The 12,427-nt window shown below is 37.3% G+C and overlaps 2 protein-coding genes across 2 annotated transcripts; both read right to left on the reverse strand.

The window, feature by feature from the left end:
* Window positions 1-192: 192 nt before the first annotated feature.
* On the reverse strand, window positions 193-7,555 carry hirip3 (HIRA interacting protein 3). The gene is made up of 8 exons (XM_065273150.2): window positions 7,397-7,555; window positions 6,817-6,937; window positions 5,474-5,618; window positions 4,727-5,368; window positions 4,429-4,604; window positions 1,374-1,524; window positions 825-923; window positions 193-659 (listed from the first exon to the last, which is right to left on the reverse strand). Exons 1-8 carry the CDS (start codon window positions 7,462-7,464, stop codon window positions 466-468), a joined length of 1,596 nt encoding a protein of 531 aa, XP_065129222.2. The 5' UTR covers window positions 7,465-7,555; the 3' UTR covers window positions 193-465.
* A 77-nt stretch (window positions 7,556-7,632) lies between these two features.
* On the reverse strand, window positions 7,633-12,267 carry kctd13 (potassium channel tetramerization domain containing 13). The gene is made up of 7 exons (XM_065280832.2): window positions 12,065-12,267; window positions 11,143-11,418; window positions 10,812-10,981; window positions 10,385-10,471; window positions 10,180-10,232; window positions 8,974-9,169; window positions 7,633-8,807 (listed from the first exon to the last, which is right to left on the reverse strand). The coding sequence occupies exons 2-7, from the start codon at window positions 11,381-11,383 to the stop codon at window positions 8,556-8,558; spliced, it is 999 nt and encodes a 332-aa protein (XP_065136904.1). The 5' UTR covers window positions 11,384-11,418; window positions 12,065-12,267; the 3' UTR covers window positions 7,633-8,555.
* Between the last annotated feature and the right edge of the window lie 160 nt (window positions 12,268-12,427).

Consider the following 12,427-nt stretch of genomic DNA (forward strand, 5'->3'; position numbering starts at 1 on the left):
GTGTTACTGTTGAAACCTGGCCTGGAGAACACCATTTTGGCTAAAATAAACTTGCACAATATGCACATTATATAAAAAAGCAATGTACTGTAACAAAGTACACATACTTTACTCTACTGCCATCTACACAATCTCGGTATCTTATATTGTGATTTACTGTGGGGATAAAAAAAGACCAGAGAAAAAGAAAAGGACAATGTAAAAAGTATACTTTATTTCGTATTAAACACTCTTTCTGCACATTTGGGACATCTTGAATTTTTAAAGTACAAATGAACAATTAGAAAACACAATAACTCAGTGGAATGAAATCCAAACACACCCTACAATAAGAGAGGACGCACGCTTCAGTCTTACAGGTCATCAGAGTCAATGAATATTTCTGTACAGTTTGTTATGAACTGGGAAGCCGGGGAACTTAATGATTGTATAATGCTGTACACACAAACTTTAGTTAAAAGGCACTTAATCACTCTCTCCATCATCACTGATGATTCCCTGCAGGTTGCTCCAGGCTGTTGCTTTCTTGCGCCCCCTGTTTGTGTGGTTGTCCTCACTATCTGAGCCAGAGTCCACAATACGCTTATAGACAGGAGAGGGGGGAGAAACATTCGAAGATGTGGGCCACACCGCTGATGCTGCTCTTCTTTTGGGACGTCCTGACGAACAAAGTATAAGTAGTATCAAGCATCAAATAATGTAAAACGAAGCGACCCCAGAGCGTGCTTTTTGATATGCCAATAAACATGCATGAACAGTTTTGTACCATTTTTTAAGTCAAGTCAATAAAATGTATTAAAAAATATGACAATAGGTACGGTTACCCTGAGTGGTGATGATGTTGCTGACGTCTAACTCTGCCACTTCTTGTGCTTCTTCTCTCTTCAGTCGAGCTTTCTTACATTTGTTTATAGTTGGCTGTCCTGCAACAGATAAATTGTGTTCAGCTCCCACAACACAACATCAGTCCCACATATGTATTGTTATTAGATGCTTTTTACATTAGCTCGACCCAACAACAAAGTATTACACAACTTTAAACTAAACTACTGAACTGTAGGTGGGAAAAGCAGAAACACTGCCTGTAGACTTCTGTAAACAGCAAGGGTTAATGAATTCTCTGTCCGAATGTTGTGATTGGCCCAATACGTCAGCACATTTTGACCTTGTACGTGCTTATATCAGTAATCTTATTCTCTGTTCACACATAGCGTCATGCTGGTATTGACTTCTTATACAGAAAAACTGCCATGACCGGTTTATATTTGAAAAGGTTTTATTTACCCGGGATACGGTAACTTACTAGATACAATTGTATGGGTGAAACCAGCTAAATCAATCACCAAATTTTTCACAAAAAGAGACGGACTAACCTTCCACACCCAGCTCTTCCAGCTCTTTCTTCAGCACAGCCACTTTGGCCTTTATCGATAGACAGTTGCCTAAAAGCTTCTTGTAGTTTCGTCTCACACCACAGAGGGCGATGTATCGCTTCAGCCGGGACACTGACTTATTCTCCTCGTCCTGATTATTAAGAGTTATTATAACCAGTTAGCACAATCATGACATTGCTTAGCAAATGTCAACAGTGGAATTGTGAGTTAAATTTGTACATGTAATGTAACATACATGGGGGCACATTAAAAAGCACGTGTGGTGGTATTCCAGAAAGCAGGTTATGTGACTAACCTGGGTAAGTTAAAGGGTAAGCAAGAGGATAAGCTTTCGAGGTTTGCAAGTAACCATGGCAAGTGACTTTCTTAAGATTACAATCTTTCAGGGTTAGTTCATTTACATCAGTGACAATAAGCTTCGGAGGATGCACGTGTGCACTTACGATGAGCGTGCAAGTAGGTGTGAAAGCACATTTTTGCGTAATATTATAATGTTAAAGGCGGAGTGCACAATGTTTGAAAAACACTTTGGTTGGAGCCAATGGTGTAGTTGGCAGCGCTCCGACATATGGTGCAAACGCACTTCCGGTGACCCGAGTTCGAATCCTGGCTCGAGGTCCTTTGCCGATCCCGTACCCTTTCTCCCCCTTTTACTTTCCTGTCGTCTCTCAAACTACTATCTATCAATAAAGGCAAAAAATGGCCTTAAAAAATTATAAAAAAAAAACACTTTGAAAAAGGGAGTCGGGCCGACTACCAAAACACACTTGTAGCCAATCAGCAGTATGGGGCGTGTCTACTAACTGACATCCTTGCCGGGGTTGCATATGTGTGGGGCGGTTCTATCAAAAGAAGGTCCAGATTCTATTGGGGTACGGGCGTGTTTGTTTAGGTGATTTCCGGGAAACCTCCCTTACAGTCACAAAATTGATGTTTTCTACTTTTTCAAGATTACAATAACATTAGTTAAGTAAGGGATAATGAGTCTTGTATCACACTGCCTATACATTATCCTGCTTATTACATTGCTATTTAACTCATAAGTAAGGTAAGGAACATTAAATATTCATTTTAAATATATGATTCGCTCAGTTTTAAGGAAAAAAAATTATATGTTTACTTTACGGTTTTACAATAAGACAAGACGTTTAAACGTCACACTATTTGGTTTAATAATTTGTAAATATAATATCATTTATTTTTATTAAACTTTGTGTAATATTAAACTGTACCTGTCAAAATTATTTGCAGCATTCGGGTTTCCGTGTGTCATTAGTTTCGAGCGGTTGTTATTTGGGAATAACAAACCGGCAAATGTCGCGACTGGCCAATCAGAATCAAGCATTCCAATGAGCCGTGTAATAATTAATGTTAACAATAAAGTAAAATTCCTTATCAATTCTGTTAATTCATAAATAAACTCATTACTCTCAATAATTAATGTGGAAGCAAACCACGACATGTCAGTGATGCCAATCTATTTTCATTATTGTGCCAGAAGTTAAAAATTGTTATGCACACCGAACACAAGCTATAGTAAATAATATATGCTAAAAAATATAACAGATTTAGAAACAAATGATGCCCTGTGCTAAATAATAATTGATTATTTACTGAGAGACAGAAGTTAGTCTCTGAGAGCCACTCGCCCTGAAACTCACTGAAGCACAGACATGTGCATTTAACCTGACCCACAGAATGGCACAGCAGTACAGACTTCATTAGGTAGCATCCATTAGGCCATAGACATAGCAGAGATTTCCTATTATCCATTTTAATAAGGTACATAATGAAATGCATTTTTTTTTTGATGATATCACTTTTATTTATTAAAACATACACGTCTGATATAACTCTAAATTGGATCTGTAGCTATGGTCTTTTATTAATTCAGTTTAATTTTAGTTTTATAAAAATGGGCCTTTTGTAGCTCATTTCCTGAGCCATAATTTTTAAGCCAAAAAGAAAATGGAGATATTTGGATATATTAAACGATAAAGGACATATTACGATATGTTCAACATGTTACTATGGCAGTAATTTAACATTTTCATTCTCCACTTCTGTCTAAGGCAAAAAATCAATCATTAGTGTAGTGTACTGAAAAGCACTACACAATTTTTTTTTTTAAATTATGAAAACATTAGGCAGGTTTTACAATTAAAAGAGGGTTAAATACTATGACTCCATCAGCAAATATTGAAAATGAAGGTGATACAGAGTCCTTCAAGTCAAATTTACAAACCGAAAAATTAAACAGGGTCACCCAAAGTGTGTTAACATTTTTAGGAAAAGATACATACAGAAAAGGAGAAGAGGTAAAATACATACAATACAGGGCATATTATGTATACACAATACAATACCTAAAAAACTGTAAATAAGCATTATGACAAATCTAAACTTTATGTGACACACAAGATATCCATAATGAGTACATATATTTCAAATGTAAAATCTACGATTATATAGACAAAACTTGGACTTAATTAAATGGGATAAAAGCAGTAATTTTTCAAATGTATAAATTAATGAATTCATTTGGTCCGTTTTGTAATTACACATTTCTAAGCCGATCCAAAAAATGTTCATTTTGCGAGAAATCACTGTTTTATAAGTACTTTCTCATTTTTTCTCATAAAAAATTTAAATTTTTCTCATAAAAATTTAAGTTCCCTGCCGTTTCCATGACTGTGAAATCAGTGATCCATTGACAATATCTTTACGTTTCTATCGTGAGCACACGTTATCTCATGGTTACTTTTAACAGGTTGATTAAGCAAACTTTTAAACTGTGTTCTGCCCAGGTAAGCAAGGTTTGGGTTAATCAACCCGGATTTCAAGGTTAATCTGTTGGTAAGTTAACCCTGGTTTCTGGAATACCCCCCATTCCACAACACAGACAGCTCTCATCACCTACTGTCAAGATAAAAAGCTGCCTTCTGGTTTATAAAATCTCAAAAAAACATTTAAAAAAATCAGAAACTGAAAAGCTAAAAAGCTATGTGTGTGTTCATGTATTGTAAGATCTTGCCTTTCCTCTCGCTGTGCCCTCTTTCTCCTCACTGCGTTTCTTCTTCTTCACACTCTTCTGTCTTTCCTCCTTCTTGTCCTTCTGCTGTTCTTCCTCATCCTCCAGTGAGGGAAGAGAGGAAGAGTCAGAGTCTTCCTCTACCTCCTCCTGCGTTACCTCTACTTTCTTTGTCTTTTCTGTAAAGTAAAAGATGGCGTTAATTATGTATGCCAAGTCAGAAATGCACACAAGAGGGCGCTATAGCATCCCTGTTTAATTTTTTGTGCTTTTACATTGAAGGCTGACATGCATACGGTACCATTGTCCTCCTTCTCTCTGAGAGATGAATTAGCAGCATCTTCTCCTTCACTGTCTCCAGTTCTTTCACTCCCAGAGTCGCTGCTCTTCTTGGTTTTAGTTGTCTCATTTCTTTCGTCCTCCTCGCTGTCAGAGCTGCTCCCAAAAACTTGTCTTTCCACTTCCCTTACAGCATCTGTCTCAACTGACTTCTTTCTGATGCGTTTTCTTTTCTCTTTGTTCACTCTTCTTTCATCTTCAGAATTATCACTTTCAGACTTAATGTTGTTATTTTTGATAAGTCTGCTACAAGCTTTTTCCTTACCAGCTGAATCATTCTTTTTTAATTTTTCTCCTTCCACCTTTATTTTTAGTTTTTTTTCATCTTTATCCGAATCCTTCAGTTCTTCCTCCTCCTCACTTTCTAGCATTTTCCCTCGTTTCTTTTGAGTCTTTTTTATCTTACTGTCATCTTTCTTTGACCGCACTTCTCGCCCTTTGGTTTTCTCGCCGCCTTTCATGTTCTGTTTTTGCTGCTTGACTTTTTTCCCAGCATTCTCCTTTTCCTCCTCGCTGTCTTCATCTGTGTTTTTGTCACTTCCAGCTTCTTCATCTTTCTGGTCTTCATCATTTATAGCCTTTACTATTCCAGAGTCAGGGGAATCTGGACAAGAAAACATTTAAGGTTACTCACAAATGCTTTTAATGAAGACCGTTTATGAAAATAACTCCACAACTTGAATCGGCAAGTAAAATGTTGCATGGTCACCTGGAGAAGACTCCTCATGCCGTGATCTCTTTGTCCTTTCCATCATTTCTTTCTTTAAGCCTTCGTCCCCATCATCGCCATCATCACTCACCCTTTTTCTTTTTCTCTCCACAAGTTTAACAAGAGGTTCGTCATCGCTGCTGTCCTGAAACAGAAAAAGTTTTACTGACTTTTTGTTGAGCTCCACCTTTAAAACATCACCAATCAGATAAAAAAGCTATTGCTCTCCGCCAAAGTAACAGGCAATGTTTTGCTTCCAAGTGATCTGAAGGTATCAAAACAGAATTTTACATAAATTCTATAAAATGTCAAGTCAAGCTAAGTATTGTCATTGCACAGGTACAGTAAGATTAGTTTTGTTCCCCACTCAGACATGTAAGGCAACTAGAATTTCCTCCAACATCCAAAATAAATGTAAAAAAATACTATTTACAATTAAGTACTTAAAGGTTCTTTGTGTAAATTGTAGAAAGACCTCTTGACACAAATGCAATGTAATATACATAACTATATTATCAGGGGTGTATAAAGACTTTACATAATGAACTGCATTGTTTTTATTACCTCAGAATGAGCCGTTTTTATTTCCATACACCGCAGGTCCCCTTACATGGAAGTCGCCTTCATGTTTCTACAGTAGCCCTAAACGGACAAACTGCTCTGAGCAGTTGTCTCATACGACGACATGTTTGTCCTGTGGCGTCTACCACATGCGTTTTATAATTGACGGGGAAAGGCTGGTTGCAATTCACAATTTCACTAACAGATGACGCTAAAATGTACACACACCACCTTTAATTGAAGTATGTTGCATTCATTTTAAGAACTGAATGCTTTTTTATGTCCAAACTTCAGTCAAAACCATTCTATTTCATCATAAACAATCTGAAAACAGGGCTTTAAGTGTAAAATACCGAACTTGTCCTTTAAGTATTAAATAAAAATGAAAAAAAACTATTTAAAGGAATAAACATTATAATTATATCCTTTAGAATGAAGTGAAGTAAAAGTTTCCCAAGACAAACATTCTGATAAAGTACAGATGCTTGGAAAATGTAACTGAAATATTTGAGTACTGTCCACCTCTGGTGACTAAATAATGACAAAATGTCATGCTTGTATTAACCAACCTTTTAAAGCATCTGATTTAATTCATATTCTATGGCTTTTAATCACTTTAGGGGGCAATTAAAAATAATTTAAGCACATACAAATAAATTGCATGCATATGTCTGATATCGAGCAGCAGCAGCATCCAGGTGACAGAGACAAATTAATTTCTCTTCTCTAATCATAAAATCAGGACCACATGACTTTACAGTAGTTCATGCTCACGTTCTCACCTGCATTTTCAAGAGTTCCTCCTCAACAATTGTCTTCATCAATTGTCTATCCTTGATGCTGAGTGACTCTCTCCCAACTTGCTCGAGGTATCGCTTTCGTAGAACACCTAAAGTCAATGAACTGGAGAAAAACATTAATGCACGCGTGCAAGTGTCATTTTGATGGACCACTAGAAATCGGTGCATAATATTACGTTTATATTTTATAGTGTACATATGAAGCAAAACATTATCTGTTCAATCACATTATACATGAAACCTGATGCACATCTGTCCAACTCTGTTCTCTCTAACAGGTACTCGTACTGTAGTACTGACTTCTAACGTTAGGCATTGGAAACGCTAAAAAAGCATCAACTTACTATCGTAACGTTACACCTGTTTATAAATCGCTTCTTGTGTAATTTGAATGTTTTCAATCCTATACCAACCATCGCTTATTATCTGCATTGTTTGTCGCTATTTTGACACGTAAACCGAGTTAATGATTCAGGCCTGACTTCTTAACATATCGTTGTTTGATCGCTGGTGATAATAACTACATTTTTTGACATTTCTGTTAGCCTGCTGTTTAACTTACCTTAGGTCCGAGCAATGGGTGAGCTCTCGCACAACAAACTTTCGTATAGCGTCCTCTTCTTTCACCATGTTTACACATACATCAGTTTTTACATTAACGTTACAAACATCACTGCGTAGTAAGCGCGCTACCCTAGCTTGGCGCGCTTTGCTGTGCACGGACACGTCGCATACGTCATGACGCACCATTTCCAATAGACGCGTTCACGTTTTGCAACACAACAAAACTGACACAAGTTTCACAAATGAGCATTTTATTTGAAAAACGTTCATTTCTTTTAAAGAGAAATGCCAACACAACATTCATACGGCATTCCGTGTATATTAGTTACATTGGCAGCGTTTTTTTGTTGTTATTGTTTGGGGCTGTACATGCGTGCGTGCAAAAAGGTTTTGTAATTTAGTGGGGTGAAATTGCTTTATTTATTATTTTCAAATCTTACTGTAAGGTAGTATACCATAAAATTATTTTGTTGAACAAACACAAAATCTTACTGTAAGGTAGTATACCATAAAATTATTTTGTTGAACAAACACAATGTTAGTCTTACTTGTCCATCTCAATTGTACATATCAGTTGTGTTAAATGATGTGATGTCATCTTTAGGTCTGTGTATATTAAAACAATGAAATCAATCCCCATTACGTTTGTGGCTGTAACAATAAGCTGTGCACATTTCTGTCAGTTTCACAGAATATCTGTCCTATCTGTACCATATGACAATTTCAACAAGTACCACTCAAACTTTACCATTCAAACATACAAGTCAGCTTACATCACAGTTTACCATTAAACACTTAGAAATGTTCACGTGGTCCATACAGGCTAAACAATAAAGAAATTATTTCACATTTTCTTTTTAAAAAAGTGAAACATCTGGACAATAAATTAACTGAACAATAAATTAAATGTAATAAAAAACAAAATTATTAAACAGAAATAACAAGCAAAATGATACCACACTGTGGCAATTGTAAGATTATTTCTAAACTAGCCTATAAACCCGCCCCCTTTCAGTGCAGTATTAAATGTATCAAGTTAAACTAACATATTTCCCATTTATTTTGCCATGGGTACCAGGTTTACAGGACCCTGGTAATGGAAGGCCTTCACTCTTTCAAAATGACCATTCCTCCATTTCTTTGTACCTTTCTAATGTTCAGTCTTTGTAAACAGTCTGCTGTCCGTGACCCCTCTCATCATGCATAATGTGCCTTCGCACATGGATACGCCTCACCCGTCTATCCCCACACCCTACTCCCGCCCCATCCTCATCTGACTGGCTAACACCTGGTGATAAGACACCCCCTGATTCCAGCAGGGCCATGCCTCCTGAACCTGACCCTCGTCCATTTTCATAGATCAGGATGTTGAGTGTTTCCTCAAAGATACGTGCTTCTGGGAACTCAACCTAAATGAAGTGATAAAAAAGTTGGAGAATTAAGTAAAAAGTTAAAAAGAGAGAACAGACACTGATAGCGGCATTGTTTGTGTCGTGCCCAGTTTTTCTAAGACTGTTTGTCAATGGAGATTCCAAGCACGCACAGACAAATAATCAACAAATCTCCTCTGCTCACTTTGGTCTGTTTCTTTTCAGTGGCGTAAACAATGGAGGTGCAGCAGACTTCAGCAATTTTTCGTCCCTCGCCATAGAAAGACCAGCAGCATATTTCGTCTCCCAAAACGTCTTTAATGAACAGCACCCTGCCATTAAAGCGCAGCCCCAGCTTATCAAAGAGCTCAATGTTCTTCAGAAGGTTATCATCTGAGTTGCTATGAAAGGAAATGGTAAAGTTTATAGGGAAAATAAATAATTTTAAAGTCTTTTCAATTTTAAAATCTACAGTCACTATGCCACATTAGTAAACAAGTACTCCTCCAGATCAAGGGAAGAATTTAAAGGTGCCAAATAATGCATTGAAATAATATGTTAAATAATTCTTTGTTTTTACATAGAAGCTATGTAACTTTGTTAAGTGCAAAAATTATCAAGAAATTTTTTTACATGTTCATTTACAACCCTAGGACTTTAACTCTATTTGAAAGGGTCATGAATAATAATATTGAGCTCTGCTCTGCGGCTCATGTCAGTAGCTCACATTAGCTCTTTCGCCGCCAGCATTTTTCATGATTTGCACAAAAGTTTAATGCCTTCCAGAAAATGCTCCTTTTTAAATATATAAACATACAATATTTGAAATAAAAGAACAGACCCTCTGCTTTCAAACAAAAAAATCGGTTTCATCCTATTTTCATGTGTTCTGTTTTTATCACCTCTCAAATATGTGTAGGTTTCATCAAAAACACAAAATTTTGAGCAAAAAGCTGAAATAATTCCATTTTTGTGAAGGACTTTTGATAGAGATCAAATTTTGAAGAACAACTAACTGTTTGGAGATTGTTAATGGACGTTTCTGTGTGGTAAGCTTGTGTTTTTTTATTTTTAGTATTGACTTGCAAAACATAACTTTAAAGTCAATAATTAAATTATATGCCTTAACGTTAGCATATAGCATTAATTAGCATGTAGCGTTAGCTCAGCAGTCACAACGTACAACAAGTGCACGAGGTTTACATAAAAATGAGGAAACAAACTTGTTTGAGGCTCATGATATGTCATTACCATGCACAGAGCTCTTATTATTTATCTATGCCTAGGTAAATAAAGTTTTACATTCTATGGCACCTTTAACTAAGGTGCATTACAGTTCATATGCTTTCTAAAATTAAATGGTGATTAACCTGAAGTAACTTTAATAAATGAGAGTTAATACGGTATTTACCTGGTATAGGAGTATTTATTGTTCCCTCTGTTATTCTGCAGTTTCACCACAGGCTGTAATGAGTATGAGAGGATTTATGAGGGAGATCAACAAAAATGATCAATAATTATTTACATGCATACTCCCAGAATTCCATATTTCATAATAAAAGCAAGTCACATTTAATTTGTTGTTTTTGTCTCTGTAAGTGAAAATATTATCTTACTTTTCTACATGTGGCTATTATCCTCTGCTCCTCTTTGGCTGAAGTGATCATAGGAATGTGACATCCCCTGCAGACATCCCTGCGTTTCTGCATTAACATCAAATAAGCCATAAGTAACTGATAGTACCCTGATAAAACCCAACAACACTTAGATCAAATACATTTCATAGGTACAATAACGACAATTGATTGTAATTCTACTTTGGATCAACACTGGTTCTGGTATGTGGTGTTTTCTCCACCTCCAATCGGTACAGCATTGTGCTAGCAATGCAAAACCCATGGGTTTGACTCCCAGGAAACACATTTGGCAGACACTTTCCAGAGCTTTCATTGCAATTAAAATCTAATCAAATAAATTTAACCTACTAGTATAAAGATGTTCTTCTTTATATTTATTTGTGTTTGGATCAATGAGGTTTATCACCTGTACTGTGGTAAGGCAGTGCTGCACAAGGCCTTGGAGCCTGTAGTACTGTGCCTCCTTCAACACCTCCTCCAGCTCTCTTGAGTTCTCTGGCAAAGGAACCGTCCCGTCCCGCAGGAAGTTCAGCATCAGAGAAAAATGTCTCCCACTTCTGTCCAACACAACCCAGCCTTGGCAAAGTAAACACACGCTTACAGTAAATATGCATGTCAGCTGTAATAATATGTTGTTATTACAGCTACATGTTGGTTAGATGCATTTTCCTGCAATTTGCAATTGAATCTCATTGTTTTCTCACACACATATTAATAAGCTCAAGTCTTCTCCTTACCCTCTGAATCTATGGTGACCTCCAAGCTCCCATCACACATGCTCCTGAGCAGACTGTCCTCCTTGCTGAGCGTCTGGACCGTGGTGTAGTGGAGAGTACCTCCCACATTGAGCTTTACATACTTACTGCTGGTCAGGTTCCTCCCGGCCTTTTCTTCTCCAGCACGGCTAGTGGAGTATGGGGCTGAACCGGTCACAGTCACCACGGGCCCTCCAGATGAACCAGACGCCTCGGCAGACATCAGAGGAGTGAAAATCAAAACTGCTAATCTTCTGCCTGACGATTAAATATAAGGTAGAGAGCACAACAGCATCATGGTTTAGGGTGTGAACAGGAAGCATGGAGAGTGGGACATCAACGTCATTATTTTGGTTATTGCTAAGAGGGTTATATGCAAAACGAAAAAAAGGATCACATAAACTAATACAGGTAAGGACACCACTTGGGGATGCGTCACAAAAAAAAGAAAAAATCCAGCCTCGTGTAACGACATAGAACAGAACATCAAGCATATAACGTTAGAACACTGCATTTATTTAGCACCTATAATAATTAGGCCACTGAATATTTTGGAGGACCTCTAAAAATCTTATATATATATATATATATAAAACATGTTTTGATGAGGGCTGTCAATGTCTGTCAGCAGTAATACGTAAAGAATTGGGTCAAAACAAACTTAACTCCAGCTAACATTAAGAGATCTCGCTAATCCACAGACAGACCACACCAAACATGTCTCTCTGCAGTTATTTCACAATTTGAACATTAGAAGTTAGGAGGTAAGCACGTTTACACAACGTATCGATGATCACTAGCCGTCAGGTTTGGTGAATATGATGTCTAAATATCAATAATCTTAATAGCCCACATGCTAGCTCTTGATCACATCTGAGGGACTGTCAATGAGCAAAGCACTTACCGAGCTGTGCAGCTAAAAGTCCTCGCGACGAGGTGCGCGAAATGCAGAGTAATCGCTCCAGACGATTACATCTACACCAGTGATCCTGTCATGATTTTTCACCAAATCATAATTTAACTCTTATTGTCGGGCCACAACTGTCTTCCTCTTTCTTGCTCTTGTTGTGAGTTGACAGACAATGGCCGCTTCCCCTCGCGAGGAGTTTCTTCCGTTGACTGATTGGTTAGGACTAATGTCTGTCAAGCTAATTAGTCCCGCCCCTTGTCACGTCGTACCATACTGTACAGGCGTGTTCGAAATCAGGCGAAGCTGCGCAGGTACCTTGACTGTGTCGTCAAAATACCGCGATAAACATAAATTTGT

The sequence above is a fragment of the Paramisgurnus dabryanus genome, chromosome 3 (genome assembly GCF_030506205.2).
Source record: "Paramisgurnus dabryanus chromosome 3, PD_genome_1.1, whole genome shotgun sequence".
In the NCBI taxonomy this organism is placed as follows: domain Eukaryota; kingdom Metazoa; phylum Chordata; class Actinopteri; order Cypriniformes; family Cobitidae; genus Paramisgurnus; species Paramisgurnus dabryanus.

Excerpts from the sequence above, each read along its gene's own strand:
- hirip3 (XM_065273150.2), bottom strand. The coding sequence starts at position 7,464 with ATGGTGAAAGAAGAGGACGCTATACGAAAGTTTGTTGTGCGAGAGCTC. Across the intron at positions 4,605-4,726 it reads CAGAGAGAAGGAGGACAATG|AAAAGACAAAGAAAGTAGAG; the intron begins GTACCGTATGCA and ends TTTACTTTACAG. Across the intron at positions 660-824 it reads CAACATCATCACCACTCAGG|GACGTCCCAAAAGAAGAGCA; the intron begins GTAACCGTACCT and ends TTTGTTCGTCAG.
- kctd13 (XM_065280832.2), bottom strand. The coding sequence starts at position 11,383 with ATGTCTGCCGAGGCGTCTGGTTCATCTGGAGGGCCCGTGGTGACTGTG. Across the intron at positions 10,472-10,811 it reads ACTGCCTTACCACAGTACAG|AAACGCAGGGATGTCTGCAG; the intron begins GTGATAAACCTC and ends ATGTTAATGCAG. Across the intron at positions 9,170-10,179 it reads AATAAATACTCCTATACCAG|CAACTCAGATGATAACCTTC; the intron begins GTAAATACCGTA and ends TTCCTTTCATAG.